General features: G+C 42.3%; 1 protein-coding gene, 1 non-coding gene and 1 pseudogene across 4 annotated transcripts; all 3 read right to left on the bottom strand.

The window, feature by feature from the left end:
• Positions 1-2,992: 2,992 nt before the first annotated feature.
• Positions 2,993-16,994, bottom strand: LOC128578206 (holocytochrome c-type synthase). Of its 3 annotated transcripts, XM_053580732.1 has the most exons (8): positions 16,859-16,994; positions 16,190-16,345; positions 13,581-13,732; positions 11,137-11,285; positions 9,989-10,108; positions 8,963-9,049; positions 5,278-5,344; positions 2,993-3,010 (listed from the first exon to the last, which is right to left on the bottom strand). In XM_053580732.1, the coding sequence occupies exons 2-8, from the start codon at positions 16,299-16,301 to the stop codon at positions 3,008-3,010; spliced, it is 690 nt and encodes a 229-aa protein (XP_053436707.1). In that variant the 5' UTR covers positions 16,302-16,345; positions 16,859-16,994; the 3' UTR covers positions 2,993-3,007. The 3 variants fall into 3 exon arrangements, with proteins under 3 accessions (XP_053436707.1, XP_053436706.1, XP_053436705.1); XM_053580731.1 differs by lacking the exon at positions 2,993-3,010 and having other exon boundaries at positions 5,205-5,344; XM_053580730.1 differs by lacking the exons at positions 2,993-3,010; positions 5,278-5,344 and adding an exon at positions 8,073-8,343.
• On the bottom strand, positions 11,555-11,653 carry LOC128578781 (uncharacterized; annotated as a pseudogene).
• A 2,715-nt stretch (positions 16,995-19,709) lies between the features above and the next one.
• LOC128578669 (U6 spliceosomal RNA) lies at positions 19,710-19,816 on the bottom strand. The gene has a single exon (XR_008377809.1). It is a non-coding gene; the product is annotated as a U6 spliceosomal RNA (small nuclear RNA).
• Between the last annotated feature and the right edge of the window lie 8,115 nt (positions 19,817-27,931).

Here is a 27,931-nt window from a genome sequence, read left to right as displayed (position 1 = left end):
CTTGGCAGAAATCAGGGATGTTATGGTCACAATTTAGGGCTGGCTTCATGGCACATAACCTTCACAGTGGCAGAGGATCCTACACCAAGGACCCCGTACTTTGGAACAAGGGCCTCCCCCCTTTTCATTTTGCCTGGATCCCTTCTAATGATGTAACCAGCCTTGATCACAGTCTTTGCTAGATAAAGAGAAGGACCCAATTTCAGAGAAGGAAGCCCTTTGTGGCAGAAGTGAGTCCCCTGAGATCCAAGGAGGCTAAAGGGCCTTTGCCTGACGCCATTGCATGAAGTTTACCTGACTCCTCTGCAGACCTCTTATCCATCTAAATATAGTTTAAAAAAAAAAAAAAGTAAAATTTCACCTTGCTGTATCCCAGGGAGTTTAAATGATGCTTATGACATGCAAACCCATTCTACTTCTTTCCATATTCTTCTTTTTTTCTTTCTGTTTTCTATTTCTGCCACCATATTTTTTTCTTCTTTCAAGTCATTTCTCTAGCATTACCTTTTAATGGGTGCTTCCCTTATTGCTATGGTCTGAATGTGTGTGTCCCTTCAAAATTTCTATGTTGAAACCTTACCCCCAAGGTGATGATGCAAGGAGGCGTGGCCTTAGGGAGCTGATGATGCTGTGAAGGTGGAGCCTCATGGAGGGATCAGTGTCCTCATAAATGAGACCCCAAAGAGCTCCCTGGGCCCTTCTACCATGAGAGGACACAGAAAGGAGTCCTCTGTGAGCCAGAAGCGGGTCCTCACCAGATGTGAAATCTGCCACACCTCCATCTTGGGCTCTCAACCTCCAGAACTGTGAGAGAGTAAGTTTCTGTTGTTTATGCCACTTCATTTGTGTCACTTGGTTACAGCAGGCATAATAAACTCATGTGTTGAGCAAAGGTCAAGTAGCAGGGACGACCCAGAACACCTCTCCAGCTCAAGTGAGTGGCCACCATAAAAGTGGTTTCCGTTTTTTCTCTTTTTTGCTATTTTTATTGATATATCATAGTTGTACATATATTGAAAGTATGTGTAATATTGTGATACATGCATATAATGTGTAACAATCAAGTAAGGCTAATTGGGATATCCATCACCTCAAATAGTGATCCTCTCTTTGTGTTAGGAACATTACAATTCTTCTCTTCTAGCTATTCTGAAATATACAATAAATTATCATTAAGTATAATTTCCCTAGGCTGAGTACGGTGGCTCACGCCTGTAATCCTAGCACTCTGGAAGGCCGAGGCATGTTGATTACTTGAGCTCATGGGTTGGAGACCAACCTGAGCAAGAGTGAGACCCCATCTCTACTAAAAAATAGGAAAAAATGAGGCAACAGGATCGCTTGAACTTAAGAGTTTGAGGTTGCTGTGAGCTATGATGATGCCATGGCATGCTACCCAGGGCAACAGTTTGAGACTGTCTCAAAAAAAAAAAAAAAATTCCTTTCTGTACTATGAATACTAGAACTTGTTCCTTCTATCTAACTGTATTTTTGTGCCCATTAATCAACTTCTCATTATTCCCTCCTCCTTCCTCTCCACTACCGTGACATCCCCTTTTTAGTTCCCACCTGGGAGTAGGGACATGTGATATCTGTGTTTCTGTTCCTGCTTATCCACTTGTGTTTTCCTTTGAGACCACAATTCACACAGAAGTGTTACCACCCAACCAGGTTCATTGCCTACTGCTCAAAAGGAAGCCAATCCCCAGAAACAGTAGGGTTTACAGCAGAGGAGTTTATTCCACGTAGCACTAAGTAGGGAGACAGGAGCAATTTCTCAATTCTGCCTCTCTGAGAATTTGGGAGGCAGGGTTTCTAAAGACAGTTTGGTGGGCAGAAGATCATGTGTGCAGGGTCTGATAACTGGCTGGTACAGGGTGTCATCATCAATCCCTCAGCCACCAGCCTGGGTCAGCCAAACCTCTCTAATGTAGGACCGGGAAGATATCTCAAAAACTACCCCTAGGTTTCAAACAGTAATGTTATGGATGGGTCTTTATCACCCTCAGCTATGTAACTACAGAGTAGCAGATGGGGACACAATAGCTAATTACTATCATTATTTTAGCTGGGCCTGTGCCTTACTTTTAGCTAGGCCCGTACCCAGTTCTTGCTTTGCACCCCATTGTTAATTATTTGTAAGGGTCTTCTCAGAAATAGCAGACAGTATAAGAGGAGTTCTCTGGGACCCACTCTGGGGGCCACTGTCTTCACCCCATCGTCTTCCCGCCCCACCGTCATCACCTACAAAAGTCATGTGAGAAAATCTAGTTTCAAAGAAAAGGTTTTCATTAGTAAAACAACAAAGATAGAATCAGGCAGCATTCAGCAGTGAAGGGAACAGGGGGACCTTAAAGAAGAAATGGGAAAGAGGCAAAACTGGGAAAGTGGAATTTACATTTAAGATTTGCTTTCCCCTGCTTAGCACTTGGCCCCATAGCTATGTGAAGATGTGGCAATCGTAATTGCATCGCAAAGATGAGGGCAAGCACAAGTTCAAAGGATGCCAGAGGAAAGGGAAGCTCAAATTGCTGCTCCCCGTCGTCCAACAGCATCAGCATCTCCTGGGAGCTCATTAGGAAGGAGGCTTCTCCGCCGCCCAGGGCCTGCAGGATAGGGAACTCTGGGTGAGGGCCCAGCCATCTGTGTTTTAACAAGCCCTCCAGAGGATTCTGACATGTAGTACACAAAAGCTGGAGAAGCATCTTGCTGGGGAAATGACAAAAGGGAGAGAGGTGGAGGGTAAAGGCACAAGATCCAAAATGCTATCAAGACTTTGCCGGAACAATGTCCATTCAGACTTTTTTGAAAAACCCAGCTGAAACAGGAAATCATCAAATGATTACATGTTACATTTGAACTGCGAGCACACAAACGAGCATCATTTGCCAATCGTTCAGCATGGGGCCAAGGCCGCTTACTTCTCTGGGTGGGGCGGGGGAGCGGTGCCTCTCACTCCTTATGTCACATGCGGCCACAGCGCCTGCAGTTCCAGGATCCCTATAAACTACTGCAAAACAGCAGGCAAAGAAGTATTCTGGACTCTCACAATATTTTACCACGCCTTTTTAGTTGCATGGCAGTATTTTTCATAATCTTTTTAAACCTTTCCTAACCATTCCTTAGTATTTATAGACTTGGTTTATGCATTTATATTGCATTATCTTTCATTTTAGTCACTTAAATTAATGAAATTACTAGCTTTTGCTAAGTAATACTACTGAACTAATAGCAGGGGCCTGTTAGCTGCAGAGATCATTTTTTGAAACAGCTACATTGAATTATAATTACATACCAATCCACCCATTCAAAGTGCACTGTTCAATGGTTTCTAGTGTAGGCAAAGCACAACCATTGATTTTAGAATGTTCTCATCATTCTCAAAAGAAAGTCCCACACTCAGTAGCTGTCACTCCCCATTCCTCCCCTCAGCTCTGGCAATCACTGATCTACTTTTTTGTCTCTGTAGATTTGCCTATTCTGGGCCTTTCATATCAATGGAATTATATAAATGTCACCCTTTGGGTCCAGCTTTTTTCACTTAGCACAGTGTTTCCAAGGTTCATCTGTGCTTCGTTCCTTTTTATACCTGAATGATATTCCTTTGTATGGACATACCATAATTTTCTTACCTGCTCATTCACTGGTGGATATTCAAGTTGTTTCTAAGCTCTCACATTTTATAAAGGGGAAGGAAAGCACTGGCAAATGCTAATTACTTAGAATTAGCTTAAGCGTAGGTCTTTTAAAAGTGTGTCTACTGATATGCCTCATGTAAAAACTAGTTTGAAATAGGTTTTCAAACCCCATTATTTTCCCTTCACTTAAAGATTCTCAATGGCAAACATGACACAACCCAGTCTACCTAACATGAGGCCACATAAAGCACATAGATGTTTTGATCTGAAAGCAGTCCTTCAGATAATTTGAGGAAAGTGAGATTTACAGAACTAAGGAGACTTGTCCCAAATCCCCAGTTTAATGCAGAGAATCAGCCCAGCAGTGAAGCTCTCCAATCCCATCTTCTGCCATTGCACTAGGCACCACCTCCACATTTAAAACCCCAGCCTAAGAAAGAGATGAAGAAAAATTCAATGACATGATGAGTAGGGATGTTTTAAATTATCAGTGAAGAAATCCTCTCGTGGACACTCTTGTTTCCTCCCGATGATTTGTCTGAACTAACCTAAGCATGAGGCCCCCTGGGAATGTGTGATGGGAGGGGTAGCAGAACACAGCCTCAGTGCTAAATTGGCTCCATTAGACTAAAGAGAAACCTTGTCCCCCATGGCTGTAGACAGCCCCCTCACACCCCACCTCAAATCTTCCGGCCACAAACAAGGATAGTAAAGCTTAGACAGCAACTAGGAGCCACCTGAGGCTGATGAAAGGAACCAGTCAGGCTGAAGTTGAAATTGAACATGGAAGGAAATGGAGTCCAGAAAACCAGAATTGACCAAGTACACATCCAACTGCAGAACTTCTGGCTGAGTTTGAGCAAGGATCCAGTTACTTGGAGCTAAAAGCATCCTGATAATAATATTCCATAAAACCATTGATGGGCCATGGGAACCAGTCACATTGTTATCCTAAATGTAGAAAGAATAGCCAAGTATTTAAATGACTGCTGATTCTGCATAGCGCTCCAAAATATTATAGTAACCTTTCATCATCCTTCAGGATTCCACTCAACTATGATTGTGAAGCCTTCTCGTATATCACAATTCCTATATTACACCCATCAATATTTAGAGTCTCTGTGGCCCCTTTCACAGAAGACCTTGGGCATGTAAAAGCATTAATTAAAAGCTAATTATAAGATAGTATTTACCTGTACATGCCTTCTCCCCTGACTAGATAGAGGCTCCCCAACAAGAAGAAACAAGTTAGGAACTGCAATGTCTGTTCCAGCATCTGGTATGATTCCACAGAAACAAGGGAATACTTGCTATGTGATATACGAGCCCTAGGTTAAATAGTTGGCAGAAAGTGCAGCCAGTTTTTTCTTCAAAACTTGGGAGCACAGAAAGTTGAAATAGATGCTTTACCACTTATATTAATGGGATGGAATTTTAAGGTACAGTGACTTAACCTCCAATGCAGCAATAAACACATTATTCTTGTCCTAAGTGGAGAAAGGGATGATGGATATACTTCACTTTAATATACTGTATGCACAAGAAATCATATAATTTTTAACATGTTAACTTAAATTGCAAGGAACACACATGGCCGCTGAAATAATTTTTGGTACTTTCTTACTTATAGTTAACCTACCTTTGACATATCTCTTTTGAATCTGGATATGTAATACATTTTCATGGAGGGGAATAATCTTTGTGATCTAAAAGACACAATGACCTATATTTTAGATTAGGAAGCACAAAAGCTGAATCTAACTTTTGTCAAGTGGGAACTTGCATAATGTTACTCTGCCGTGATTATATTTTTTGAAAGATGGACTGTAACCTGGTCCCCCACCTTTTAGTGATTTTAAATTACGTGAGTTTGCTTAGAGCCAACATCCCACTACCTGGTCCTCCTTAGAATGGACCAAAATCAGGAATAGAGCCTGCTGTTACTTTTCTAAACAGATCTGTCTTCAGGGAAGTGAGGCCAGAGGATGCAGACGGTGGATCACAACACTTTTCTTTCTTTCCCTGGTGCCACCAGTCAGGAGGTGAAGTCACATTGCCTGAGCATTTTCTACCTGCTGGCTCTGCTCTCAGTGCTTTTAGGCATCACCTCACAGTACCCTCAAAACAACCCTGGTCGGTTAGTAGGTTGGCTCTATGATTGCCACTCGACAGCCAAGGAAGCTGAGCCCAGGTAAAGGGCAGAGCAAAGATCCCAGGCAAGCTCTCTACTTCCAGGACATGCAGTCATCACACACAGCCTCAGGCCAATAGCCACACAATGACTGATCATAAGATCCTGACAGTCACTGCAAAAGTGAGATAGGAAATGTGGATCACTTTACTTTTCCTAGCGAGCAATAATTCTGATAGAGGACAAACCATATTGGTGACTCAGAAAAGTGAAATACATCTCTCTACATATTCAAAAATACTTATGTGAACTCACACCACATATATGGTGACAATGTGGTCTTTAAATCAGAATTCTAGCACCACCATTTCATTTCGAGACTGCCCTCCATGGGACCGAGTTCCTGCAGGTAGGGGTTATACCTTTTTCAATTTTGTATCCCCAGTATGATGCACATGGTGAGTGGACTTAAATCTTTCATGAACATTAGCTAGTGAACTCATAGGAACACCAAATATCAATAGGCAATCCCACTTGGCAGCCCCACCTCATCTGCTAATACTTAGCCTCATGGACTTCTGAATAGTTCTAGACATGAGACTTAGTTTAAAACCATGAAGAATATCCTAAATGAATTGCTAGTTATATGTGAAATCATCTACCAGTACTGATCTCTGGACATGTCAAGTGTAATCTAGACACTAAGCAGCTCCGAGTATCCAGAAGGCTGCCTTCTTTTCTGGAAGTGGTGAAAGGGTGTATAAAACTAATGTTTTTGTCATCAGGCTCACTTGAATTTACTTTCAAGGTTGTTTTTCTCAAATTATACTCCAGCCCTATAAGTGAATCCACCTATGGCTTAATTTTTAGTAGGAATGTCTTATCTTGTACTCATTCAGTAGCATTTAGAATCCCTCCCCCCAAAAAGCCAGTAGAAATAGTTTTCCTCTATAGTTTAAAATTATGTGATTAACAGATGAGAAAACTGCTGCCTTAGTAGGGAGACAACACCATTACTTCTGTAAAGATTACATATCTGAAGAAATGATTAAGTGTAAATAAAGTTATTGCGAAAAGATTTCGAAAACCAGTTAATTATCAGCTTTATTTTAAAATATACAAGTATTTTGAAATGTAAAGTTTAAGGTTGTAGGATTTTTTAAACTCCACACAAAACTGACAGAACAAAGAAATCCATACCAAAGTAATCACTTACAAGACTGCCAATTCCATCCACTAATTTAACTGTACAGTATTCAGGATACTTTAAAGGATTTAATATTATTAACACCTTTTAAAATTAATTTGTAACATGCTGCTATAGTTAAAACCACCACTTCATGGATTACTAGTAGAAAGAATTTCAACACCAAACTTAGAGCTTCTTTAAAATAAAAAAAAGTCTAAATTAAGACAGTGAGTTGACACAAACATTCTACATGAGACAAATATTCTTCTTGTGAATTTTAACACTCAGCCCAACGTGACCATGTTTTAGAGGGGACAATCCTTGGCACCTTGACTCGAGGCAGGCTTTCCAGGTTTGGATTAGGCTGACTGGAAAGAAGGCTCCCCGGAGGAGAACAAAACAGACTCAACACTGGGAGAACTTGCAAAATGCCAGGGACAAAGAGGAGACTTCTTTGTTGTACACATTAGAACAAAGGAATTTTTAAAAATATTTTAAAAGTTATGCTCCAAAACATGTGCATCAAATCATGGTGTAGTTGAAACTACTCTATAATGAGGCCTAGTCCGAAAAATTCATAGAAACGAGAAACTGGAGAGCCAGGACAAGCCTTTGCTGAGTGCCTTTCCAGCATATTATGTCTGCATTTTGTTCAGGGTCACAACTATATTTGTAGGGGCTTTATAAATACTGATGACTTTTTTTAAAAGTCTAACTACTTCTTATTTATAATGAACAGCTTCAGTTAAAGTATTTGATCAGGTGAAAGCTCGTGAGCACCACTACCAGCTTTCAGGTTTTATATCTCAAGTGTTCCTGAGAAAACAGTGAGAAAAAGAGTGGCTTCGTAACTTTTTAAAAGCTCTTTTTAGAGGTCGTTCAGATTTTTCTAGACAAAATACACAGGCAATACTGCAGTTAAAGGAAAAAACTGAGACTGATTCCCACTCAAGCTTAGCGGGAAGAAAACCAAAAACAATCTGCTCTAAACTGCAACGTTCAATGCAACACAAAAGTGAATGGTGCGTGATGTCCTTCACTAAGTGAAGGGTCAAGTGTGATTCCCACTTGAACTTCCCATTACATCATGAGTACAATTCAGTGCAATTCAGTTTGAGGAAAATAGTTTAATTTATCTCTCACAAAAAAAATAGTTTATATTTTTCCACCTGAAGCAAAACAGTGGTTATGAGGTCCAACGCCACCAAGCGACTTTCATTCTGTCCCATACGGCTGAAAATGAATCCAAGGCGGGACGGACATCCAGTATGGTGAACTGGTAGTCCTTGTCCACTTCGCCACCGTCATAGTAATCGATCACATACCTAACTTCTTTCCCACAACGGTTGATGATCCAATCATGCCTATCAAAAGGCAACTCATACCTAGAATGAAAACATGCTAGGGAGTGTTAAAATGCTCCTTGTGAGTTTGGTCCTGGTTTAAGCAGTGAGAAAGATCCAGAAGAAGTGCATGCAAATGCCTGCTCTCAAAGATTTCACTGTGGGGCCGGGGGGGAGACTCAGAATCATCACGTACAGTGCTGAGGAACTGCAATGAGTTCAGAACAGATGACAGCTCACCTGTCTACGGAAGAATGAGGTCAAGAGAGATACTGAAGAGAGAGATACAGAAGAGACCAGGCCAGGGAGGTCAGCTGAGATACTGCAGAAATGCAGGTGTGTGCTAAGAATCTGAACTACTCTGCAAGAGAAGGGGAGGAACACTCCCCTAAGTACATAGACCCAAAGAGCTTGATTGATCATGGGAGGAGTAACAGGACAGGCCCAGGAATACAGAAAAGAACTCAATTCAATTCTATAGTAATTAAATAAAAAACAAGCCACTACACTGTAATAAATCTCCCCATCAATGGGCCATTTTATGGGAGAGGAGAAAATCTACAGTTCAATACTGATAAAATTTGGGAGATGTTTTTTGGTGCCAAAAGAAAGTTGATCCAGGCCTGAGGAACGTGAAGTGACACTCTGCACTGACACTCACCCCATCCAGGAACGAATTCTTGCCCTTGGTGAATACTGTTTTGCTTTTCCTCCGAACCGGACCAATGATGGACCACAAGGACACTCCCTAGAAATTCCCAAATAAGTGTTAAAATACTGTCTCTCCTTTTTTTTTTTTTTTAATACTGTCTCTCCTTTGAGAAAGATGGCATGCCAATTAAGCCCTCGAGTTCTAGCCTTGTGGAGCTTGCAGTCCACCCACATGCTACATAGATCGCCATTTCCCAATGGAAAAGGTGGCAGTCGAGACCGAAGCCACCTATCTTATCAATTGCTCCCAGTGGTAAGACAGGCTTTTGGTCTTGATCTGTCTCTCTAAGTGGGGGAGAGAAAAAATTCCAAAGTGTAACAAATCCCAACTGCAGGAATTAAGAGTTACTTTACTTCTCTGTTCCCACATGCTCTGCTTTCAACGGACTGTGATACTCTTCCCTCTGAGAGGTGGGAGCATCTCTGCCCACTCCCCTTTAATCTGGGCAGACTCCTGACACTACAGGACTTCCCAGGCTAGGCCAGAAAAGGAGATAACAGCTTCCGCCTGGTGCTCTTTGGAACTCAAGCTCTTGGCACCCGGCCACCATGATGTGAGCAAGCCAAGGCAGCCATATTCAGAGGCTGTGGGCAGGTGTTCTGGCCAAAAGCTAGCACCACTGGTCAGATGAGCAAACAGTGGAGCCTTTCAGAGGACTCTAGTCAGTGGCTCTGAAGCCATCTTCACCACTGAGTCTCTGCAGCCAAGGCCTCAGACATCAAGGAACAGAAGAGATGAGCCATCCCTGCTGTCCTTTCTACCCTGAACCCACCTAACCCACAAGTCTCATGAAGTGGGTGCTATTTTTCACACAGCTAAGATGGGGTCGTCTGTCATGCAACAACAGTCATCGTGACATGCCTGTTGCATAAAATGTTTTATTAGACTAACTAATTATTTGAATAAAATGTTAAAACTCTAAAAAGCTGACAAGAAAGAGATTGGAATTGTTTTTAAGCTCTCAAATATACTTACGCAGCATGAAGGGCTTCCCACTTCAGTATCTCCTTCCATGCCTGTTCGTTATTCTGATTGTGGATTCTAATGATATTATACATATCTTTCTGGCTAATATCCTCCTCTTTCCACTTCCACCTAGAAAAGGACATTTGGTAAAACTAGACAAATATTACTGATAATTCCATAAAGTTAATCCACATGTTCATGACTTATTAAACATTATCCTTTATGAAAGAACTAAGAAAGCACATTTTCTCTGAATATAACAGATTTAAGACTCATTTCCAAGATTTATTCATGATTGTGGAGTAGTACTATAAAAAAATCCAAAGTTACTATATAAGCACTGGAAACAAAGATTAAAATTTCATCTTAATCTGATTTTACTAAGTCACAAAATACCAGACTTACAGAAGAACCATCTGTTTTTAAGGTGACACTTGTTCAGTTAATACCATTAATGAATGATTCTTTTTTCTAAGTTTATTACTAGCTGTGATGGCTTATTTTATGTTTCAATTTGACTAGGCCTCAAGGTGCCCAGATATTTTGTCAAACATTATTCTGGGTGTGTCTATGAGGATGTTTCTGAATGAAACGAACATTTCCATCCCTGCTCCATGGGTGGGTTACATCCAATCACTTGCAGACCAGAATGAAACAAAAGCTGACCCTTCCACAAGTAAGAGGGAACTCCTTCTGCATGACTGCTTGAACTAGGACATTGGTCTTTTCCTGCCTTTGGACCTGAACTGAAACAGTGGCTCTTCTTGGGTCTCAAGCCTGCTGGATTTCAGACTGGAACTTAGACCATCAGCTCCCTGGTTCTCAGACCTTCAGACTTGGACTACAACTATACCATCAGCTTCCCTGTGTCTGCAGCTTGCTGGGTATAGATCTTGGGGCTTGTCAGCCTCCATAATTGTGTGATCAATTTCTCATAATAAACCTCTTCTAGCCCTCCCTGCCATACGCACGTACATTCTGTTGGTTCTGTTTCTCTGGGGAACCTGGCTTTGCACCTATATTTTGATAGATCTGAAAAATCAGTTGATTATTATAAAGTGATTAACTCATAAAAGCTTACTGTGTGGGGGGGGTTAAAAACCTCTTTAACATTCTTAGATAAATTTGACAAGAAAATTTATGTTATGCTCACTCACCCCTTCTTTAACATTGCATTCCAGAACATTTGCTCAGAAGGATAAACCCATTTTTTCTCTGAGTCTGCTCTTGGAATAGATGACTCCTCTCTCACAGTAGACAGTGCAAACGGCTGATCTGGTGCAGGAGTTTGATTAGGTGGTGGCATCTACATAAAACGAGCAGATTTGCTTTTTAAATAGTGGAACTATAAGGTCAGGATGAGCAATACAACTAACTACTTTCTGGGAAGCAATGCACCACACACAAAGCACAGGTTACTTATGAAAGCACTGACATCAAAATTTCAGACCCCTCAGATAATTTGGCCACTGTTTTGTTTGTTATTGATGCAAACCAAATGTAGATAGTTTTGGAGTACATGTGATAATTTAATACATTCAAGTAACTCATAAAGAGCAAATCAGTGGACTTGGGAAAAATAGGGAATGCTTCCCAATCTGCATGCCATCTTTGCACATGTTAATCTTCTCTGTATTATTCCAGTTTTAAAATACATACGGCCAAAACAAGTACAATTTGGCTGAAGAGTGAGAATACTGAAGTTGTTTCTCCTTATTAAGTTCTCAGAAATGGCAAACAAAGGCTGTGGTTTAATTTTTGGTTGCCTCCTCCACCGAACAAGTTATATGTAATATCACCAAGGAATAAGAAGTAAAAACTAATACTATGATCTGTAAGCATTTCTCAAACCCTTATTGTGACAGGCTTTTCAAAAATGACTGTTCGCTGTCTGAGGAAAAGTCTCATGGAATACAAGTACAATGGCACTTTGTTTTTAAACATTCTGTCTTTTAGGTTTCATTCTCTGGGCCGAATACACTCACAATGAATATTTGCACCTCACTGTGGCCAGACCCTTGGCCCAGACATAGGGGCTTTTAACGCCCAGCCTAGGCCAGGGTCTCTCCTCCTTGGCACTCTGAGGCTAGACAATTTTAGTTCTAGGATCTGTTCTAAGCAATGTAGGATGTTTAGCAGGATGTTTGCCTAGAGGGGCAAAATCATTCCGGGTTGGGAATCACTGGCCTAGAACTTTTTGTGTTGAAGGCATGAAGGATTTCTTAGAAGATACACTTCAGTTAAAAGTCTCAGTCACAAGGCCCCTGTTAGAATCCGAGCAGCAGGAAGGGCCATGGGGAAGGTAAGTACTGCATACCCTACCAGCACACCCATGCTGTGGCTCAGAACACAGCTCTAAGTGGATGAGGATTCATTCTGGCTCCGTCACTTCCTGGCTATGATGTGGGGCAAACTGCTCACTCCCTCATGTCAGTACCTTTAGCTCTAACTTGGGGACACGTAACAATACTGGCTGCACATAGTTGTTATGAGGATTAAAGTAGAAAATGCAGGGTGTTTACTTAGCTCCCAAATGCTGTCAAAAGAAAAGTTAGCTGTGATAAATATTTTCACTATACATAATGTTCCTATGGGGTTAAGAGTCTAGGTCTGTGAGATTTCAAAGCGCCCAAGTTCTGAACTACTAGGTTATTAGACATCATCTACACCAACAGTCTCCAGGGCGCTCTGGCAATGTTGCCCATCACTAAGAAGGCACCAGCACAGTAAAACAGTGTGACAGAGAACATATAGCTCACAAAACTAGAAGTATTTACCATGCAGCCCTTCTAGCAGCAGTGTGCTGAAGACTTCTGGCCCAAACAGGTGAAGCCTATGTGGAAGATCTTGGTGCAGTGCCCAAAACTTTACTTTCGAAAACAGGCAGTGGGCCAGTATGCCCATTCCTGACGTGGGCACTGCTATTGTATCCCCCACGCTCTTTTCCAGGGTAAATATTTCTGGTTCCTTCAAATGTTGTCTGGTTCACTAAAATTTCTACTCTTGATAATCCTGTGGCCCTCTAAAGTACAAGCCCGAGTCTGTCTCTCTGTTAAACTGTGATTACGAACACGAGACCACAACCTCCAATGTTGTCTATCACAAAATAGAGTGAAGCCACAGCTACCTTGTCCTCATTTCCTGACAGCATTAATGTACTGGCTGCCATGGGATGCCAAATCACCCCAGGGACTAAAGTGCAGGCTGCCACCCACTTGTGCCTAAAGAAGTACCCCAATCTTGTAATTTGCCTACAAGGCTTTCCCAAATGAAAAATCACCTTTACTAACTCTAGCTACAGTTGTCATGGAATTTCCCATTACCATCTAGTAACTCTCTCCCAAAAGAAAACATTTGTTTGCTATGGCTTATTGCCAGTAAACTTATTCTGGCTCTTCGTAATCACTATCTTCTTTCCCAAGTATTCCCTGAAACTTCACTGAGTACCACATTCTAGATTTTCACTATTGATGGAATTTAAAGCTTCTTTGTTTTCAAAGGACAAAAAGAATCTATCCTAGCAGTCTGCAGTTTGTCTTGGGAGTCTGCACAAGCATCTCTGCATAGAAAGCTCCAGAAAAAAGGGATGAGCATGGATTACCAGATTTGATGGATCGAGGTTCTCCTTACTGTCAAAAGCAGCACCCTTAACAGGGCATTCCACATACTCGTAAGCACGTTCTTGGTGGGCAGGCACAGAGTATGTTTTGCTTTCACAGGTTGAATCAGAGGGTTCCGCATTCACTGGACATCCTGAAATAATCAAGTATAAAAATGGTGTCATCACAAAGACAGGACATCTAGCTCTCTCAATTGAGACCTTAAAAAGCTGAATTTCTTCTGACCACTCATTACCACATAGGAAAAGCCAGGTTTCTTCTGTTTAAATCTGAGACTTAAGCTAGCTAACATTCCAAAGTCCTGAGATAAGGAGAAAGTTCTATGAATTTACTTTCCCTTTGAAAGAGAAACAGGTAACCATTCTCTGTCTCATGCCTCCCCCCCCAAAAAAAAATAAACCAAAGCCATTTTAGCAGTTATATGAGCACGTATTGTCCACCTCATGGCTTTAGCAGGCTAGAAGGTACCTGGTTGGATTAGCAGCTGGGCCTTGTTAGTGGAACTTAAGTGGGGAACAGGCCACGTTTCATGGGGTGTCCTTGACTTTCCATTCACTAGTTCCAGACAAGCCCAGCTATAGTCAGGACACAGATGCAGTCTAGCCTTTCATTACCGATGCATTCTCTCAGTTACTAGGGACAGGAGAAGAAAGTGAGTGAAAGAAACTTCACAAAAGCTTCTGGAGACAAATCTGAATGCCACTCTGCTTATGCTTTGTCCCAAGACTAAAACAAGTTGCAGAAAACTACCATTTAGCAGGGCACAGTGGTCTACACCTGTAGTCCCAGCTACTGGGCAGGCCAAGGTGGGAAGATCCCTGGGACCAGAAGTCTGAGGTTGCCGTGAGCTATGATCACATCTGAAAAAAAGCCACTGCACTCCAGCCTGGGCAACATAGCAAGACCTCATCTCTTTTTTAAAAGGCAGATATTTACCACTCAGCCTAGGTGCTATTCCCCATCAGTAGACAGCAAGAGGTTCACAAGAAAAGGAAGACATTAAAGAAAATGTCCCACAACCCATGCAGGATCCAGATGCCTCTTATGAGGGGAGATCTGAGCCTAATGAGATGCACAATAGGAAGGGCACAGCCAATGCCCGAGGATCCAGGGTGCTGATCCCAGCAAGTGTGGAGGCTGACAAGCAGTCCAGGAAGATAACTGTCTAATGGAATCCTCATCTCAGGCAGTAGCGGTAACTCCTGGAGTACACTGGAGGTGCCCTGGGTGAAGAAGACAAGCTTGCTTTCACCTCCTTCCTTATGCTTCTCCTCCCAAGCTCTCACTTCCCAGTACTCCATGCAGCTGCTCACTTTCCGGGTGAAGGGAGATTTGCTATACCTTCCCTCCCTATCATTCAAAGCACCAATCCTTTCCAGGTCACTGATCTCAGGTGGGGGTTAGAAAGAAAAATACTGTATAGATTTTACACATGATATAACCAGTAGCCCTTTTCATCTCTTACAATTATTCACATTTTTTACTAATGTAATAAATCTGACTGACAGCTCTTTAAAAGAGACAGCAAATGAATAAAATCAGGGAAAAGGGTTCTATGATCTCCCTGGGGATGCTCAAAACAGGACCACACCGGCTTTGTCTAATCTGTCTCAATTCCTCCTGTACAAAGAAACTCCAGAAGAGCACTGGGTCTGTCCTTGTGCAAGGTCACATAGTTTTTGCTGGCTTTGCCACTTACTACCTATGTGACTTAGAGCATATAAGTTACTCTGAGACTTTGTTTACATTACTATAAAACAGGGATAAAACCTACCACACGGGATTACAAAGTCAGGAATGTCAGCTCCATCATGTAAACAATTTTTGTCTATTTTGTACACTGCAATACTCTCCATGCAGAAACAAATTCCAGCAGTGCTTGGCACTGAATGGGCAGTGACCTCTTAGAGTGGGCTGGCTGATCAAGGAAATGAATGACTGCAACGCAAGATTTAATACTCAGTAAGCACACTACATTGCTTCTGTCCCTTACCACTCACCGATTCAACCCATACTTTAATATGAACACACACCAATTAAAAATGAAAAACAGCTTTTTCATTTTCACCTTTTGTACTTAAAGAACGGACCACAAATCCTTTAATGGCTTATTTTTACATAGAAAAATACTACAGCGAATGTGGAAGCAAACTTTATTAAGACAGCCAGATCTAGATCAAGGTTTCTCAACCTTGGCTCTCTCAACACATTTGTGGTGGGATGATTCTTTGTGGGGGGGCTGTTTAGTGCACTTTAAGATGTTTAGCAGCATCAGGCCTCTACCCACAAGATGCCAGTAGCTCCCTTTTCTCTCAGTTTTGACAACCAAAAATGTCTCCAGACATTGGCAAAAGTCCCCCTCCAGATGAGAACTGCTGATGTAGGGACAAGTAAACTTTGGGAAGTTAAGGTTCCTTTATAATCACTATGTCCTCCTTATATCCTCACCTTACAGATGATCAACTGATACTCAGAGAGGACCAGAAAGGCAAGGATGCTTCACTCCCATGCACAGGATACTCGCTAACACAATATAAAACCTTTTGGGAATTATCTCCTGTTTCTATTTCCTAGACAAATGATCAATTACCTTTCATTTTTCCTTCATGCATTGGGCATCCTGAAGGTGAGGGTGCTGTCTGAGGATCTGAAGCAGTGGAGGTCTGAACTGCACCAGCAGGAGTAGATACAGACAAGCCCATGGTTGGAATCACAGTATTGACTCCAAACAATTCTAAATTTCCACCTGCCGAAGCAAAGAGACAGATCAACGCTGATGCCTGGACTCTAACTATTCCCGTTATTCTTAACGTGGCCAGCCCTCATTCTTTCCCCTTGTCATCCCATACAGACCTACTGGGCAGGACAGGCACTTTGAGGATCGGCTTTAATATATTTGTCCCCTTTGGGAAATACTGTGAAATCTACACCAGTGTAGGGGGCACGTTTCTGTGGGGTTTGGAGGTCGAGGTGAGGTGGTCTGAGACACCACGTCACAGCCAGGGGGTCCCTGGGCAAAGGATCGTAGGCGTAGTGATAGGGGAGGGGAAGCTCACTGACCCCAGACTTGACCCCTGTCCTTGGGACCTTAACAGGGGCTAGGGGTTGGGGAAAAGGTGCAACAAGGAAATGGGGACTCGAGGAAAAGAGGGACGGACAGCGGAGGTCAAGACGCTGCCAGTCTTTCCCATTCCGTCCCCACGAATTTCACCTGCTCCAGCCCGCGGACCCCAGACCAAACTGCCCCGCCCTTCCGCACCTGATTACTCCCCCAGGCTGCTCCGGGCTACCAGCCCCGCGCCTCTAACTGCCAAAACGAACCCAGAGCGGCAGCGACTTCCGGCTGCCGCCGCCTTCCTCTCGCTGGGTCACCGCCGTGACACGGTCACCGCCAACGGTCGCACGCGCCACTACTTCCTTTTTCCGAAGGCGGGATTTCCGGCCACTCGGTCGAGTGGCGGGACTGAAGACAACGGTTCCCATCAACCAGAGAGAGCGAGTCCCGCCCCTTCCGCCCCGCGGCCCTCCGGCCCCGCCCCTCCAGACCCGGCACCTTTTTCAAAAGTGAGGTGGTAAAGAGCGTTGTCTGCTGGCGGGGCTTCGGTTAAGCTCTGTACCAAAGTGCTTTAAGCGACAGAGGGGAGGCTTTGGAGTTTTTAAATTTCTGGATTTTTTAATGTTATCCTGTCTGTTTTAATTGTAACAGTGATTCAAGAAACATTAGCAGGTGTCCAGAAGTGTGCCTGAAGTGTCCAGAACTCTGGAGATTCCAAAATAAGTAAGACAGGGTTTGGGGTGCCCAGGCCTTTTTAACCAGGTTCGTGGACTTGAATATCTGTGTTTTCATTTACTTCCAACATAAATTGAGCGTTTCCTGATGGAATGTAGGCGACAAATTCCAGTAGTGTTAGCCATATGTGGTAATAATGGAAATCATTAATAGAAAACATAAATTATGTTGCATATGATTTTGTCTGTCTCAAAATACAAAATACTCAAATTAAGGTAATTTGTTCTTTTTTTCCTTAAGGTGTTAATAAAAAATGTATGTCTTTATATATCAGTGAAGTGTGCCCAGGTCCCTTCTCGGGCCTCAGAAAGTCCATTCCCTTTGCTGCTGGGATTGTGTGGCTCGCAGCTCTCAGGAGAGTCTCCAGGAATTGCGCTTTGCCTTACAGAATTGCCTCACTTAAAATTACATTCCCTCTTTGGGGAGGGACAGTTTGCATTTTATGAGTGTTCTCTCCATGGGCACTTTAGAGTCAAGGGAACAACTCCAAAGGCCAATCCACCTTCAGAGCTTCCCATGGGATCAGCAGAGGATTCCATTGAGACTATACTCACTATGTCATGGTTCATCTTCTCCCTTTGCAAGCATTTTGTCTCTTCCAGAATTCAGGTTTATTCCCCACAATTCTCTCTGTCACCTACAACTCTCATTTTTGTTCCCCAATTTTCTGTCTCCCTCACAATTTCTCTATTCTACCACAATTTCATCTCATTCCAAAGATTTTCTGTTCCTTCTCACAATTCTCTGTCTCGGACAAGTCATTCTTTTGTCCCACAAATCACTGTCTTGCCGCAATTTTCTAGTCTCTCCCATGATTGTGATCCCCCAATTTCCTGTGTCCCAGAATTCACAGTTCTTTCATACACAGTCCCATCTCTCACAGTTCTCTCTCTCCCACAATTCCCTGGTATTCCCAAATTTCTCAGTTCCTTCTAAGAATTTTCTGTGCATCTCACAATTCACTTTTCTGTCTCATAATTCTCTGTCATTCCCACAAGTCTCTTGTTCTTCCCACCTTTCCCTGTCTCCCATAACTCCCTATTACCTACAGCTGTTTCACCCCACAATTCCCTATTCACTCACACAATTCCTGCTTATGTCTCACAATCCCCTATCTCTCCCAGTCCCCTGTTTTTCCCCACAATTCTGCCTCTCCCACAATTCCTCCTCCCTCCCCAATCCCCTGCTCTCCCACAATTCTTCCTGTGTCCCACAATTTACCCTTTTAAAACCATTTACCATCATGCTTCACTTCAAACATAGTCCTCTGTATTCTGAGAATTTTCTTCATTATCTCACATAATTCTCTATTATTTCTCACAATAACATTTTTCTCTCAAAACTGTATCACAAACCTCATTTCCTTCTCATGATTGCTTCTTCTTCCCACTATTCCCTTTATTTTACACAATTCTCTATCTTCTTCTCACAATTCTAAGACCTTCCCACAATTCATGTGGCCTTCACCTTGTCCCTTTTCTCCCAGAATTCCATGCCTTTCCCATAACAGTCTAGTTACTGTTGTATAGATGAGCACTCACTGAAGCTGTCAGTAAGCAGGTTATTAAAGGATAACAGAATCAATGATACTTGAGCAACGTCACTCATTCAGCAGTATCTATGGAGGATCTGTGATGTACCAGGCCCTGAGAATACAAAAGTGCTAGACAAAGTCTCTGCTCATAGGAGATTTATGTTCTAGTAAATGAATAGAACAATGAACAAACAATCCAATACACAAATAAATACTTTCAGAGCATGAGAAATACCACCAATAAATGGAACAGGCAATGTGACAGAGATTGCAGGGCAGGGGGGCCTTCCCGAAGTGTGATACAAGGAGCAGCAGGTTTGTATTCTTGAGAGCTTGTCAGAAATGCAGAATTTCAGGCCCCACCCTGAAGCACTGAGTCCAAGTCTGCAGTGTGTACAGTATAGATCAAGAGCTCAGGATGGTGTCACAAATATGCTTGTCAGAAAATACCTCTCTAAGAAGGTGACATTTTAGCTGAGGCCTAAATGATGAGAAGGTCCCAGCCATGTAAATATTAAGGTAAAGAGTGGTGCAGTCAATAAGAACTGTGTGGGAAAATGTTCTGAGGTCAGAATGAACAGAGGAAGACCAGTGTGGCCCACACAGAGTGAATCAAGGGCCCAGCATAGGCCACGGAGAGGAGGTTACATTTTACTGATTGAAATGTGAAGCTATAGAAGAGGTTTTTTGGTTGTTTGTTTGTTTGTTTGTTTGTTTTTCCACTTGCTTGCTTTTTAATTGTACAACATAGAGAAAAACACAAGGCCAGCATAGGGCCTAAAGGAAAAAAATATGGAAGGCTTCACGAATTTGCGTCTCATCCTTGCGCAGGGGCCATGCTAATCTTCTCTGTATCATTCCAAGTTTAGTATATGTGCTGCCGAAGCAAGCATGAAGAGTTGTTTTGTTTTTCCTGACTTTACTCTCTGATTATGCCTAGAGACCTTCACTTGGCTCCCTGCCAGCACTTGCCATGAAATTCACAGCTTTTGCTAAGACCTGAATGAATGAAGGTAACTTTCTAAAACACAGCCAGGGTACCCCCTTACAACTCAGTGTTCTGTGGAATCTTCCAGGATTCGCCGCATCTGTACTCAGAGGGATAATGCTATAACAGGAGCTAGGGTTGCCTCTTACTCTTGGAAATAAATGCCACTTTTTTAAAAAAGGATTTGCCAATAAAATTACAGATTGAGAGAGGTTATGATTATGTGTAATATTTTCACAACCATTGTAATAATATCTGAGAGTGTATTATTACTATTTGGTAAGTCCCAAGCTTTTTTTTTTTTTATGAGAATCCAGGATCTCTTAATATAAACCTCTAAAAAATTGAATTAATTCAGTGATTATGAATGACTACCTTTTATTGTGGATCACTCCCAACTCTTATTCAGATCCTAGCTCCGTATTATCCAGATGTACACAGAGCATTGCTCTTTGAGAAAGTTTCTGTAATTCATAGCTGAACATATTTAAGACTGAACTGTTTTCGACACCTGCCGAGGAGGTCTGAGTGGGCACTGATGGCCCTGCAATGAGGCCAATTCAGAAAACTGAAGGCTCTCCTCTGCTAGATGCCAACAGGGAAATGCCCAGCATCTTCCTCTGTTGTGAAATCCAGTATATATAATGTCTGATAGGAGAAAAGGCCCTGCTACCCGCTATGACAATATTTCACAGCTAGGGCTTATTTTGTTGCCCCTGTGCTGAGAGGGTATTTGGCAATGTCCGGGGACATTTTTGATTGCCATACTGGGGGTAAAGGTTTCCACTGGCAGCAAGTGGAGAGAGTCCAAGGACTCTGCTAAACATCCTCTAATGCAAAGAACAACTGTAGCAACAAAGAATTATCAGGCTCCAAATGTCAATAATGCCAAGGAGGAGAGACTATTCTGGGAAGATCAAAGGCCAGAAACTTCCTCTCCTTCATACCTGGCAGCTAGAGCATGTGCTGCTACCTTCACAGTCTGTCTTCTGTGTGTGTGTTTCTGTGTACACTAGATAACTGCATTGAGGATATTTAACTCATTACCCCCTGTTTACCCCAAACCAAACCCCACAATCATTCTAAAGATTCTAAATGGGGAAAAGCTCACTATTGTTGAATAGTAAAAACTATTATTATTGGGGTTATTATGATTAAGTTGCTGATGCAGCTGTTGCCACAAGTGGGCCTTTAAAGTGACCAGATTTAACATGGTGGGCTGAAAAAAGATGGGAGTAGCTCTGGTAGGAATGGATAAAATAAGCTTTGCTTTGGAGAGAAGCTCTGTGGAACCATGTGAGTCTCCACTAACCCAGGCAGAAGACATCCGTATAGCTTGCCTAGAGGATGGCAGATTTGATCTTTTCTTCCCTCTGGAAATAATCAGTAGTGGATCTTGTCTGCTAATGCTTACTAATGTTGGAGAGAAACGGGTGAAACCACAGGGTTATGTTAATGAAATTTCCAGTGCATATTGGATTTTCCTGTCATTTTTAAAAGCATAAACTGCAGCTAAAGACCTTCCAACATACTTATTCTTTTGCAGGACAGAGTCTTATGTTAGACTATAGAAGACTATTACTGCATAAAGAGAAAATTAAGATGACGTGCATATGAGAGGAATAAAAAATGGCTTCTGAGCTGGGAATGGTGGCTCGTGCCTGTAATCCTAGCAGTTCGGGAGGTTGAGGCCGGTGGATTGCTTGAGCTCAGGAGTCTGAGACCAGTCTGAGCAAGACTGAGACCCCCATCGCTACTAAAAAGAGAAAAACTAGCCAGGCGTTGTGGTGGGCACCTGTAGTCTCAGCTACTTGCGAAGCTGAGGCAAGAGGATCACTTGAGCCCAAGAGTTTAAGGTTGCTGTGAGCTAGGCTGATGCTACAGCACTTTACCTGGGGTGACAGAGTGAGACTCTGTCTCCAACTAACTAAATAAATAAAGTAGGAAAACAAATGGCTGCTGATTTTGAGAAAGACATAAATTTCGGGGCAGGATGAGTCCAGTGTTGGACACATTGCACTTGAAATGACAATGGTTATCTAGGCAGCGGGATCCCAGAAGCAGTTCAGACCCCAGAATTGGAATCAGGAAAGAGCTGGTTGCACATAAGGCAATGTATATCATAAGGTGTGGTGGAATGGTAAAGCCATGAGAATGTACGGTAACGTCCTTCAAGGCTTTTGTTTTTCTTTGCTGTCATTGCATATTTACCAAAGAACTTTCTGACTTTGGTTTGGTTTTCCTATTAGGAAGAGACTGCTTGACTAGGCCACTTAAATATATTCCTTTCTCCTTGGCAGTTTGATTTCTTATTGTAGGCCCCATGAATTAATAAATTAGAGAGAAGTAAAAATGGAAGGGACATCGAGTGGCTGGGTACGAGTGGCTGTAGAGGAAGGAGGGGAAGGTACTCCTGAGTGGTTTGCAGTCACTCTAAAGTGGGATTGAAGAATTAAAGCCACAAAAGACAACTCGACAAACCATTCTCTAACACTATCATAGGAAATGCAGTTTTCCAAGAAATGTGCTTTGGGGAATACTGAAATTCATATTTTAATTCCTGAAACCTACTAAGGATATTTGTGATATTATTGTATTGTGTGATGTCCCTATGCAATAAGGCCCAAAGATAAACAGGCTCTAAATGTAGAGTTACTAGTTACAATCAAAATGTAGCAAGGATTTGGGTCCTTCCTTCCTTCCTCCCTCCCTCCCTCCCTTGTTCTCCTTCTCCTCTCTCTCTCTCTCTCACTGCAGCTGTGGAATATAAAGAAAATGTCCTTAGCCATACCTCCTCATTACTCTGAAGGAAGTGACTTCTGAAGTGATTTTTTAGTTTCTTATCTTAACCATCTTTAAGTGTGCAGTCCAGGGGCATTAAATGCATTCACAATGTTGTGCAGTCATCACCAGGAATTGATTTGTAAAGGCTAAATAGGGGTTATTCCAGTGTAGCCAACACTGTCAGGTGCTATAGAACAGCTGTTCTTTCCATGACTCCTTTTTTGTTTGTTTGTTTTAACACAAATAGTAGCATACTTTTTCTAGAGTTTTAACCCTTGTTGTCCTTTACCTATAATATCTTGGAGGTTTTCCATATCAGCACATATGATGTTCCCTTTGGTTTTCATTGAACAAATTCAAGAATTAAAATATCAATCTCCATATTAGTGCACATAGTGTTTCTTTTTGTTTTTATTTAGCAGGTGAATGTGATTTCTATTAGATAGATTAACTTAGTTTGTGTAACTGATCCCTTACTAATGAACTGAATTTTAACCATTTCCAACACTTTCCTATTACAAACAACACTACAATGAGTAATACTGTGCTTACATCATCTGTCACTGTCTGAGCATATCTGTGACATATCTAGAATTGAAATGGCTAGATCAAAGGGAATATGCACTTTTAAAACTTTAACAGACCTTTACAAATGACTCTTGATAGGTGACTGTACCAATTAACACTTCCTCCAAGAGTGCATGAGAGTGCCTGTGTCCTCAAAACACTCATCAACATTGTTCAGTGCTCTTTATTTTACTGATTTGTAGGCATGGATTAGAAGGAAATTAACCTTCTTCCTAAAGTGTGAATTTGAATTTTTTTTTCTTTTTTTTTTTTTTTGCAGTTTTTGGCTGGGGCTGGGTTTGAACCCACCACCTCCGGTATACGGGGCCGGCGCCCTACTCCTTTGAGCCACAGGTGCCGTCCTGAAATGTTTTTTAAGATCGTTTCTTTCATTTTTGCTTGTGGTGAGTTTTACTTTGAGTAATTTTTATGCATTTTAGTTTTATAATCTTTTGTGATTATATTGTTTTCTTTAATTTCTTTTCTTTCTTTCTTTTCATTTTTTTTTTGAGATAGAGTCTCACTTTGTCACCCTCAGTAGAGTGCTGTGGCATCATAGCTCACAGCAACCTCAAACTCCTGGTCTCAAGCAATTCTCTTGCCTCAACCTCCCAAATAGCTGAGACTACAGGTGCCCACCACAATGCCCGGCTATTTTTCGAGACCAGGGTGGGGGCGGGGCAGATCTTGTTCTTGCTCAGGCTGGTGAGCTGAGCTCCAACCTGTGAGCTCAGGCAATTCACCCACCTCGGCCTCCCAGAGTGCTAGGATTACAGGCGTGAGCCACTGTGCCCCCAGCCATTTTCTTTAATTTCTAAATTAATTTCCCATGTTTCCTCAATTTTAAAAAATAGACTTTTGACTATAAATCATTCATATATTTGAAGTTGATTTGGGGGCAAGGAATAAGGTACAGCCCTGCTATGGTTTAGACATGGTTGGCTCTTCCCCATCAAATCTGATGTTGAAATTTGATCCCCCGTGTGGCAGTGGTAGGAGGTGGGGCCTAGTGGGAGGTGTTTGGGTCATGCTGTGGATCCTTCATGGCGTGGATCTCGGGATCTCTCATGATGGCCTGATAGTGAATTCTCACAGCTGGGAGTTGCACGCTTGGGAGACTGAGTTAGTTCTCGCGAGAATGGATAGTTTGCCCAAGAACAGGGCTGTTATAGAGCAAGGTTCCTCCTCTAGTTTATACCGTCTTTGCACATGTTCACTATCCCTTTTACCTTCTCTGCCATGTTTTGCTGCGGCACCAAAGCTCTCACCAGAAGCTGAGAGGATGCCAGCGCCATGCTTCTTGTATAGCCTGCAGAACTATAAGCCAAACCAGCTTCTTTTCTTTATAAATTACCACACGTCAGGTATTCTGTTGGGGGAATACAAAATGGACTAAAATAAGCTCCAATGACTACATTCATCTTAATGCTCTTCTAATTTTTGAATTCTTTTGTGTTTAGTTTTAATTTTTGTGTGTTTAACTTGACTTTTTCAGGGATTATTTCATATAACCAGAACTAATAATAATTTTACTTCCTCCTTTCTAACTTTAATGACTAATTTCTTTCTCCTGTGTGAGGTAGCACTTTCCACCGAAATGTTAAATAAAAGTGGATAGGGTACATTCCCAATTTTGTGGAAATGTTTCTAGTGTTTATCAAGCATTTTGCTAAATTTTAGATTGGCATAACATTTTTTGTCATGTTTAGGAAATATCTACCTCTATTTTGATATGAGTTCTGAGAAACTCAACAAGTGATTTGGTTAATGTATTTCATAGCAGATGATGAAGTGGCTGAGTTTTCCATCTAGGTGAGTGTGGACTGAGCCTCCACAGACAGAAAGAGGAGCCTAGAGGTAGAATTGACCATGGGAAGGTAAGTCCCTGAGGAGTGCAATATTACTTAGGGAAACCTCATCTTCCAAGGTCCATGGACTGGGAGATTCATGTGAATCAGACCTTGAGCTCCAGGAGGTAGGGAGGTCAGGCCTATCTGGCAAAGGCTCACACTATTCTTAAGGGTGAACTTATTAAAGAAATGTCGTACAAAACATGATAACTTGATTATAAAACATTCTGCGTTCTTTAATTTCTATGTGTGTGTGCTTGTGTGCACTAATCCTGAAGCCCCCAGACTGCTGGGTTTTAGGATTTGTTGCTGTTGTTGTTTCTTGAGACAGAATCTCTGTGGCCCAGGCTAGAGTGCACTGGTGTCATCCTAACTCACTGCAACCTCAAACGCTTGGGCTCAAGTGATCCTCTTGCCTCAACCTCCTGAGTAGCTGAGACTATAGGCACCTGCTACCACACCTGGCTAATTTTTCTATTTTTAGTACAGAAAGGGTCTTGCTTTTTTTTTTTTTTTTTTTTTTGTAGAGACAGAGTCTCACTTTATGGCCCTCGGTAGAGTGCCGTGGCGTCACACGGCTCACAGCAACCTCTAACTCTTGGGCTTACGTGATTCTCTTGCCTCAGCCTCCCGAGTAGCTGGGACTACAGGCGCCCGCCACAACGCCCGGCTATTTTTTTTTGTTGTTGTTGCAGTTTGGCCGGGGCTGGGTTTGAACCCGCCACCTTCGGCATATGGGGCCGGCGCCCTACTCACTGAGCCACAGGCGCCGCCCGGGTCGTGCTTTTGCTCAGGCTGGTCTCAGACTGCTGAGCTCAAGGGATCTCCCCCCCACCTCAGCCTTCCAGAGTGCTAGGATTACAGGCATGAGCCACCACACCTAGCCAGATTAAGGATCCTCAAACAAAGTAGATGAGGTGGTTTGCCCTTCAGAGCCAAGAGGAGATGTTAGAGCAATGTGGTGGCTTGAAGTAGTTGCTGAAATAATTGAAAAGAGCAAGTAAAGTTTCAGCAAGAAAAAGAAAGTTTATGAGTGACTTACACAGCAAACTAGTGGAAAGCACAGTTTGGGGTTTTACACACAACTTTGAGGAGTAACAGCTGCTTCTCGTAAGTCTTCCAGGGTCTTAATTAACTGTTCTCAAAACAACCCACTTGCAAGGTCCTAATCAGCCTCGTTCCTGCAATAGCCCAGGTGGGCCTGACTTAAACTAACACAAAATAGCCTAATCATAGCTGCCATCTGCCCTGCTTATACCTAGATAACTGCCTAACAGAGAGGTGGGCAGGGAAGGAGAATATTCTGGCCGGAAAGGAGACGAGATCTGAGTAAAGGAAGCTGCAGGACATATACTTCCCACTCAGGATTTAGCATTTTCAGGACTGCCTGGTATGTAATATGTAGGAGTTTCGTTTGGTCTTTAATTTGAAAGAGGTGTGAGGGTGGAGTATGGCAGGTGGTGAACCAAAGGAATTTACTATGATCTGGAAAAAGCTTAAGTACTAGCTCCACTGTGGGCAGGGAGGCAAGAACCTTCTCTCGTTTGAGTTGCAGATAAGCCTCTTCAGTCTCAACTTGCTTTCCTAACCTCCAAGTCTTGCTTTTCTACAAAATAAGGTGAAGTACTTTATGCTAGCCACCAAAAATCATTAACTATTATTTAACACGAATTTGCAAGCTTATTATGCTGTAAAAGTATTCCCTTTTGTTTGATATTTTGGGAATCTCACATAGTCCATATTTTGTTTACAGAGAAAATATTAAGTAGCTCATCTCTATGCATCCAAGGGTAACTGGTTCTACAGGTATCTTGATGCCAACCCATTGAGCGTGTTTGCTGGATGGAGTGATTTAGTACCGGTTCTTTCCACCTTCTCTGAGAGTGGAGACTCAGAATAGAAACCAGACTAAAAAGTCTGAAAAGTCTTTTTTACTTTGAGAACCACGAAAGCAGGTACTATATCTTATCCACCTGTGATCCTGTGACCCAGCAGCTATCAGTTAGACATTACCAACTCACCTACACACAAAGACTTCATCATCTTTGATGTGAAAATTAGGGAAAAAATTGACCAACCTTGGAAGGAAGGAGACTGCTAACCTAAACTCCAGGTGTAAGAAAATCCCTAACAAAGAGACCTAAGAAATTACCACTGGGGGGCGATGGACGTTCAGAAATTGCTTTGCTAATCCCTGAGGCAACAGAGCACTTTAGTTGGTTTATTTATTCAAAGCTGGAATTTGGACGTGTGAACCTTCAAACTCAGGGAAATTCTTGGATGAGAAACACAGTCCTGGGAAAAACCTACCAAAGATGGAATTAGCACCTTGGTGGACTGCCTTCAGCACAAAGAACCTGCCTTCCTTGTGTGTCTTAAGAATTTATTTCAGTTCCCTTCGGTCTGAAACAGAGGAAGTCAGGTTAAACTACAGAGAAACCAGACAACAAAGAAGAGTGCTTATTTATCACTCCTTGCAAACATATGTAAGTGCACAGCTTAAACAGGATTAAGGCTTCTCATCCTCTTGGATCAGTTTTGGTCCGGTGTGGGTGGACCTCAGTAGGTTTCCTGGGGAGAGGAGGAAGGTTATGCAGATTATGTTAGGAAACTCTGAGTCACACTTAACACTTCAGGTGACAGTTAAAGAATCTAGTGAGGGGGAGTTTAGACAGGTTTAGAATGGTATCCGGTGGAAAGCAAAAGAAAAACTATGTTCATTGCAGGAGTAATTTTGCAGCCACTTGGTGGCATGCTGTGGGGTTTAATTTCTCCTTCCTGAGTCCCTTGCTGGTGCATAGGACTGCTGGGAGGGTTGG

This window comes from Nycticebus coucang, chromosome X (genome assembly GCF_027406575.1).
Source record: "Nycticebus coucang isolate mNycCou1 chromosome X, mNycCou1.pri, whole genome shotgun sequence".
Taxonomy (NCBI): Eukaryota; Metazoa; Chordata; class Mammalia; order Primates; family Lorisidae; genus Nycticebus; species Nycticebus coucang.
This window is presented reverse-complemented; position numbering and strand designations above follow the sequence as displayed.